Source organism: Amphimedon queenslandica, unplaced genomic scaffold, assembly GCF_000090795.2.
Source record: "Amphimedon queenslandica unplaced genomic scaffold, v1.1 AMPQUscaffold_13493, whole genome shotgun sequence".
NCBI classification, from domain to species: Eukaryota; Metazoa; Porifera; class Demospongiae; order Haplosclerida; family Niphatidae; genus Amphimedon; species Amphimedon queenslandica.
In genome coordinates, this window is record NW_003546271.1 from 119792 (window position 1) to 128883 (window position 9092).

The 9092-nt window shown below is 35.8% G+C and overlaps 1 protein-coding gene across 1 annotated transcript in view; it reads right to left on the reverse strand.

The window, feature by feature from the left end:
* Positions 1–7068, reverse strand: part of LOC105316821 (anther-specific protein SF18-like) — a 16277-nt gene extending 9209 nt beyond the window's left edge. Inside the window, exon 1 of the mRNA XM_011412033.1 lies at positions 6955–7068. Coding sequence (XP_011410335.1) covers positions 6955–7068 — 114 coding nt within the window. The remainder of the gene's footprint in view (positions 1–6954) is intronic.
* Between the last annotated feature and the right edge of the window lie 2024 nt (positions 7069–9092).

Consider the following 9092-nt stretch of genomic DNA (forward strand, 5'->3'; position numbering starts at 1 on the left):
CAGTTTCAATAAATTAAGAGAAAATAATTGGTGAAAGTTTTAAGACAAAAAAGAAGCTTCAGCATGTACTAGATTTATTAAAACTTAGTGAATGTTTTGAGACAGACAGAGAATTTTTTGTTTTTTTAGACAAAGAGCTCCAGCATTTTTGCTGCTAGCTGCAGCAATGTAAAGGTGTGGCTGCAATAAAGGTGTGGCTCAATCAAGCCATGCTCCACCCGCACACACAGTAAATGGTGGCACATGGCCCTAAGTGGTGAAGAAAGCTTTAGTTTTTCTCGACTTTTAAACAGTTTAGCATACATTTGTTAGGCTCTATTTGTTGCATACAAACTGCTATCTAGTCCCTAATGTTAAAAGACTCTGGCCGCTACTTCGGGAGAAGAGAGCCTCATCTAAACTCACAAGGTATGAAAGTTTGGGCTATCATATCTTTAAAACGAAGAAGATTGGAGCAATTCCTCTCATATTAATGAAAGATGAGGCTTTGCTTTATTGTTTTATCTGCCCTGTTGCTCTTTTGCTTTCACTATGAAAGAGCTGCAGGAGAGCCAACTACGTTTGGTGACTTTGCCAGCTTCTTTTACCACGGAAAAGACAAATCAAGGATTCCCAAGACAGAGAATAACTTTTTCTAGAGCCAGTGTTGATTATAAGACTCTCTAGGACAAGACAAGAAAGCAGTGTCAGCTCAGAAGTGGAGGTCAAAGCGAACACACAGACAGGACGACTGCTTTACCCTCGACCAATGCCTACGCGGTCTCGGGTAATGAAACACAGACAGACAAACCAAGTATCTAGTCCTCGCCTACGCAAAGCTGGGCGAGGCCAATAATTCATAAATGCACAACAAAATATGTCATACTCCACTCAAAGCAACTTAAGCAATTGCACCTATAATGGCCTTACAGCTACATATAAGTGTAATTCTAAAGCTATACTTTTAAAAACTTGTGCTAGAACTAGTATTATGTGCTGGAACTAGTACTAGAACCAAAATTTTTTAACTTTTAGTACTTGAACTAGTACTAGAACTAAAACTCGAAATTCCTATGGCACTAGAACTAATACTAGAACTAAAACTCAAAATTCAAATGGCACTAGAACTAATACTAGAACTAAAACTCAAAATTCAAATGGCACTAGAACTAATACTAGAACTAAAACTCAAAATTCCGATGGCACTAGAACTAATACTAGAACTAAAATGAAAATTCTAATGGCACTGGAACTAATACTAGAACTAAAATTCAAATTTTGTATGGGACTAGAACTAGTACTAAAACTGAAATATTAAATCAACACTACAATAACCAGAACTAGAACTAGAATGATAAAAGTTGTACTGGAACAACACTACAACGTTATCATCTTCAGAGTCACTATCGTCATTAAATTCTCCTACTTTATCAATACGTGATATATCAACAATCCCTGCTACATAACAGATGCCATTTGTAGCAACAGGGATGGCAACTGGACTACTTAATTGGCTATCAAAGTTTTCATTAGGATACAAGTTGCTGATTCATAAAAAGAAGGCTCACCGTTCTTTGTGTGACATTGCTCACAAGAATCACTGAAGCTATTCAACTTCAATGCCTAATGCTATTTGATGCACGTATCAATACGCCTACTTTGTGGGATCTTTTTTTATAAACTGATTCTAACAATATACTTGATAAAGCATTACATTTACTTTCATATGATATGTTATTACAATCTACACTTTTATACTTGATGGCAAAAAATCATCAACTATTTCAGGCCTGTAATATAATGCTTCAATAATTTTAGTAAAATAATATTCCTTTGCTTCACTATTTGGCACAGGGAATGAGTACTGTTTTTGAAGGCCAGGATTTTTCTCAGCGTTTTTTTAATTTATTCTTTGGGGTTTTTTTTTAGAGGCTTGTTTCTTTGCTTGTGGATTCTTATGGTACAGATTTTTAAAGGCTTCTTTCTTTGGTTGTGCATTCTTATGATACTGATATCTAGAGGCTTCTTTCTTTGGTCGTGGATTTTTTTTGGTAATGATTTCTAGAGGGTTCTTTTTTGTTGCCTCGATTACTCCTATAATTTGTTTTCGAATAGCAAGTTGATCTTAAAATTTTGCTTTTCTTGTTTTTATTATATCAATGTTTACATTTTTGCAAAATGTAACCTGGCTTTAATGTATGAAATTTTTTTGAATAGACAAGCTTATATTTTTTACTTATCTTATATGCTTTGCCTTTGACCCTGTCACAATGCCTTATGTAGGAAGCTCAGCAAAGAACCTGTTTTTAGACATAAAAGTTTCCATTCCCTTACCATTATCGTATATGTTTCAGAACTATTTGTTTCAGAACTTTTTTGAATTTAGCCCCAGTTAAGTCACATTTCCTACTTCCTGTTTTTACAACTAACAGCACAATAACTACATTTAACATTAACACAACAAATAAATACCATAATGGCAAGTACATATATGGATGAGTTACAAGAAAACTACTGCCTATTGTTAAAAAAATAACTGTATAGACTTATCTCAATGTATCCAATATCAGAAGTACCATGAAATACACCTAACTCTAGTAATTGGGCATAGGTACAGGAGTCCAAAATTATCAAAACTCAGCAGCTGTAAAATTATTTCTGTGATGCAAGAAGCCTAACTGTTACAGTTATTTCAAAATAATATACCTATTAGCTCTTAGAAGAACTGTTAATCATTTAGTATGTGCAGTGCTGAACACATGCAAGTATGGAGAGAAAAAGAAGAATAGACTGAATATTCACCCAGTGCTTTCAGTCAGTCACTATGGCAACTCTGAGCATGCGCATTAAGTTTTAAAATGGCAAGTTATTTTAAGGGGTGGTGATATCATGGCCGAATTACTGGTTTATAATCTAATATGCATAGCACCTTTGTATTTCTTGCCTCACGCTAGTAGAAATGATGTGAATGTCAACTTGAGCTGTTCTGCAGTTCAAAAGATTATCCAGTGCATAGATAATAAAAGACGAAAAAGTTTCAAAAATTTTGCAGAAATTTGAATTTGGGCTCTATAATACAGAAATCCTTCCGCTATACTACAGTCCACTTTAAAGGTACCAGGAGAATTGCTCAGTGAAGGAGAGCTCATTAAAGACATTTATAAGGCTGTACAAGGTAAAATGGAAAAGTGAAAATTATAAATTTGGTCGCCATCTTGAAAAATCAACCTAAACCCTACATATAGGCTACTGCCTATATAATACCTACAATAATAGTGACTGTTACTTACCTATAATTTTGTAGAGAATTCATTTATGCGAGTTTTAATTAACAAGGCCCCGTCACCACTGATCTACAACATACAAGTCTTGTGGAAGACACTGGATTAAATGAGTTCCTCCGAATCTTGATCCAAAATATACTTCTCCAAGCTAGCGTACCATCATGCGAGATCATCTGCCACACTCCAAATGTGATGAGCTAAGAAAGGAGCTGGAAGAAGTATAAAACTGCTAGATCACGACAGACTGCTGTACATTACAAGCAAGAGAAGGGTGTATTACTGTGAAATGCCACTACATCAGGAATGATTGGGAGCTTCGATCTTGAGTTTCAAGATCTGAGTGTCCTCTAAAGTGGTGTATGAGAATGGTCATGTGTAACCAACTATTTATGAGTGCTATGCATTACCTATGCACAGTAGCTACTTCAGTTTTGTCCAAATAAATATTTAGTAAGGTTGGGGAACTATTATTGCTGACAAGGTGCATGCTAATATCTGGGATATAGACATCATACTTTTTCTAGAGGACTTTATTTTCACCAGAGGGCTCCATTGGTACCCAAAACATGGCTCTAGACCTTGTCTAACATAAAAGCTAAAAATCAGCGAACCGGCCGTTTTGTTCAGCCACCTTTTTGCATCATCATCATCATCAAAAAAGTTAGTCCTGTGAATTTAGTTCTCAGTGTGTATCTCAGTCCCTGCTGGTGCTACAAGGATAATTCTTACTCCACTCTACTCCAGCAGTCTATGTGCAGGTCCATATCCCATCAAGTCATTCTTCAAGTAGAGACACAGCGATACTGTGACTGCTGGATAGAGTCATCTTAGCTGCATGCTACCATTTCGTTAATTGAAGAAGAATGAGCTGCAAATTTTGGATGTGGTCGCGCATGCTCAAACCTGCAGCTCTGGAAGCAGCAACTTTTTTTTTACTAATCTATGCTTGAAATCAACTACTGCAATATTTTAGTGGAGGTTTCCAGCTAAAAGGTTTTATCTTACATGTTACTGTTTCACCAAGTGTGTGATTTTATTTTATTTAAAAAAACAAGCAATTAAATAATGTTATGATATGCAATGATAATATGAATGACAACAGCCTGGAAGAACAGGAATAGATGCAACTTTGCAGGGAAGATGGACACTCTCAGCTCACAGCTTCTTAAACAAGGACTTGTGTCAATACTAGTATTAATTTTACTTGTCATCAGTATAGCTGATATTCCTTCTGCATGTCTATTTAATGCTGTATCTTATACATGATGTAAAGTCATAACAATGATAATAATATTAAAGAAAATTATTGTTTGTTTAAAATCAAAAAGCATAACAATGGCAACTAAAGAAATATTATAATATTTTTTAAAAATCAACACAAACATAAAGACAAAAATAAAAAAAACAAGATTAAGTAGGATTTCTAACGACCAATAAAAATATGAAATGAAAATCCTATTCTTGACGCAAATTCTACTTTATATTGTAAGGTGATCCGTAATTCTTACATAATAACATTGAAAGTACAATGTAGAGTTGAATTTGCATCATGAGTAGGATTTTCAGGTTATATTTTCGTTGGTCGTTCGGAATCCTACTTAACCTTGTTTTTTAAAATTTTTTGTGTTCTACACTTTGATTACTGTTTTGTTTGCATAGAGTTCTATCAACATTCTATTATGTTTCATTTGCTTCTTAACCATGTAAACGCACCCTTCATTATTTGAGGCTGATTTTTAAATAAATATTTCCAGTTCTTTTTTTTCAGGTTACTTGTTTCTTTCCTTCTTAGTTGTGTATAACAAGGGTGACTGGTCAGTCATTTAAGGCTGGTTTTAGAATGTTTTATGTACTACTTCTCACTATTCTTTTCTCAGTACTAGACAAATGTAAAGCATGCAAGCACTGAAGGCAATTGCACAATTCTAATTATAGTAGATCTTGTTGCTGACATCTTGCTTTGAAATTCCTCTATCACTTTTGAGCAGTCCCTGAATAAATCATATTTGAGAAAGCATTTACATCTGCTTTGTTAACCTAGGCTTGCTGCTAGAGAAGAAACATCACCTAGAATATAGATCTCAGTGCAGCTACATTTAGATCCGGCTTTGTCACTTGCATTTACATTAATAGTGTCCATTATATCATAAAAAAGAATGTATAATTTGCTTTTTCAGCCTTTGTTTTTTCTGAAGAATTTTGTAGACAACAAGTAGTCTTATTCTGCCGACCATTTGCTGTGACTACTCACTTTCAATGAAGATTAGGCTATTTGAATAGGCTTTTTAACTCTAATAATAATAGACCAAGATCCTAAGGTCCGTACAGATGTTCTCGCCTTAGTGAGGCAAGCTTGTGCTTGCCCCAATTAAGTACCATAGTGCACTGAGGTTGAGGCTGCATTTACACAGCAATGCAAAATGCATTGCTTTCAAACAATAGACTTTGAATACTCTTTTGTTTGCATTGAGTTGCATGAAGTTTGTATAATGTTTTTATTTGGTTCTTTGCCTTGTGAACGCATCTTTATTTATTTGAGGCTGGTTTTTTAGAAACATTTTCTGTTCTATTACTTCTTAATACTTGTTTCTTCCTTTCTTTGTTTCATAGTGTAGTACATAACAAGAATGACTGGTCAGAATCACTTCTCATCAATTAAAATTAGTTTTAAAATGACTTTTTATGTACTACTTCTCACTATTTGTGTTAGTTTGAAGTATTGTTTATTTCATGAGTGACTGGTCAAACTGAGTTTGAGGCTGCGTTTACACAGTAATGCAAAGTATATCGTTTTTTCAAGGATACACTTTGAACACTGTTTCATTTCGATAAAAATTTTTTAAGATTCCATTGCTTCTTTCTTATTTTTGTAAATGCAGCCTCAATCTTATATTCATCAAACAATATTTGCTGTTGTACTTCTGGTATTTATTTCTTCCTTTCTTGAGTTCATAGTGTTGTTTATTGATCATTGAAGTTCAGTTTTAAAATGATCTTTCTTATACTACTTCTCCCTATTTGAAGTATGGTTAATACCATGAGAGACTGATCAAACTGTTTTTGGCTACATTTACACAGCAACACAAATTGCATTGTTTTTCTAAAATGAAACACTTCAATTACTGTTTTTGTTTCATAGAATACATTCAAGATTTTATTATGTTTTAATTCGTTTCTCTGCCAAGTAAACGCACCATTAATTAATTGAGATTCGTTTTCTAAAAAAACATTTAATTGTTCTACTTTATTTGTAATTGCTTCTACCTTTCTTACTTTCATAGTGTAGTAGCTAATGCGACTGATGGAATTCAATTTTAATCATTTACGGTTGTTTTTAAATTGATTTTTAGTTTTAAGTATGGTTTATACCGGGAGTGCCTAGTTATACGGCGTTTGAGGCTGCACTTACACAGCAATGTAACATTTATTGTTTTTGAAATGATACCACTTCGAATAATGTTTAGTTCATTTAGAGTTCTATCAAAATTCTGTCATGCTTTCAGTTGCTTCTTAGTCATGTAAATGCAGCCTTAATTATTTAAGGTTATATTTTATATTTCCTGTGATTTACTTCTCAGTATTTATTTCTTTCTTACTTCGTAGTGTAGTGCAATAGAAGAGTGGCTCATCAGACTCGGTTCCAATTATTAAAAAATTGTTTTAAAGTAATGTTTCATGTACTACTTCTCACTTTTTCTTCCTTCTTTGTTTCAAATGTAGTTTGTATTAGGAGTGCCTCATCAAACTGCGTTTGAGGCTGTGTTTCGACAGCAACGTGAAATGCAATGTTCTGTGGTATGCTCATCTCAGCAATAATGGATTTCCTGTCTCTGTCATAACATAAGCATATAAAAGACAAATAAGCACTCAAAGTTATTATTAGTATTCTTATCTGTCTTTTAATTGTCTTCTACTATGTCATTGGTTATCCTTTCCTTTTGCCCTGAGGCATCGTCATTATTGATCCTAGTTGGTCAAATGTAAGACTCACTCTCTCAAGTGATTCTAATTTATCAATTGTGTAACATTAGTGAGTTCTGTTTATCATTGTCCCTTCTATCTCTTTTCTTTTCTCCGTAACTCTCATTCAAACACCTCACATTTATTATTATCTCTATAGTATTGAGTATCATTTAAAAGTAAAGACATATCATTTTGACAGAGAAAAGTACAGTTGTTTGCTATGCAGCGTTACAGTGCAAGAGGAGGAGCCACACTTCCTCATTTTGTGACCTGGACTGCAACTGGTCTCTCACTTGGTACTCTTGTAAGTGGATTGACTAAGTCAGCTGACGAATCTACTCTAACTGGAGCCCAAACTCCAGCAGCTTCTGTCTCCTACGTTGCCGTGAAACTACCTCCCTTCTGGCCAGCCAACCCTGAGGTCTGGTTTGCCCAAGTGGAGAAACGGTTTAGTACTAGAGGCATTACAAAATGGAAGACTACATATGACTACATTGTCAGCTCTTTCTCACTTCAGAAAGCTACAGAAATCCACTATTTCATTAAGTCTCCTGATACGAATGAGTATGATGCTATCAAGGCTGCTCTCATACAGCGGACAGCCGCCTCTCGTCATAATAGACTCCAGCAAATATTCCAGGGAGAGGAGCTTGGAAATGGAAAGCCTTCGCAACTGCTCAGACATATGGAGCAGTTGCTGGGTGACCACCTGTCTCATCATACAGCAGAGCTGCTGAAAAAGCACAGCTGTTACCTTGGAATGTAAGACTGACAGCTTCTAACCCTAGTAATAACACAGGGCAAGAGATAGCACCACTGGCTGATAAAATTATGGAAGTCACTGTGCCTACTCATCTCCCAACAGTCTCTGATACAGACCACCAGACACAGTTGCTTGCAGAAGTTACTAAAATTGGTAAAGAAGTTGCTTATCTTAAGAAACTTATTCGCCCACCTCATTTACCTGCTCGATGATGTTCCGCAATCCCCAAGGAGTAATACCCCAACTCTACAGTCTGCTCTCTGTTGGTATTGCCATTGCTATTGGGATCAGGCAAGACAGTTCCGTGAGACTTGTGCATGTCAGTCAAACACCCTGGTCAGTCGTTGATGGCTACCAACGTGACTGGCCACTCAAGCCCTAGTCACCTTTTATATTTACAACCAGTCTACAACTATTCGGTTTCTTATTGACACAGGAGCTGTGGTTAGTGTCATTACTCCTGCTGCTGATGAGATGTGTCAACAGAAAGTTTTTCTTCAGGCAGCTAATGGTAGATCCATTATTACCTATGGTCAACGCTTGCTAGGGTCAGATGTTCCTTTCAATGGGTGTTCATTGTTGCTGATGTTGCTGTACTGATACTTGGAGTAGATATTTTTTGTCGTTTTGGCCTACTGGCACATATGCCATTCCTATTTCTCTGAATAAGGAGCTCAATTACTGGTGAAAGGTCAATTAGTTAATTAGCAACCACTCGGTCTAACACTTCTTCTAGCCTAGCCACTGAACTTACATGAAGTCGTTCTTAGGGACTTCCCTGCAGTAGTACAGATCACTCAAGTTAAGGAATCTGTAACTCACCACATCCAAATCACAGGACCACCCACACACTAACTAGAGGACATGCTACAGCAAGGGATCATTCACCCCTCATCTAGTTGCAGATCAACCCTTAAGTCCCAAAAAAGTCAGGTGACTGGCATCCTTGTAGTGATTACGTGGCTCTGAATGCTAATACTGTACCAGATCGATCCCGCATGTCCTCGACTTCTCTGCTTCTCTTCATAGAAAAATGAATTTCTCTAAGTTATACTTGGTATGTGCTTATCATCAAATCCCTATGAAACCTGCTAATATACCGA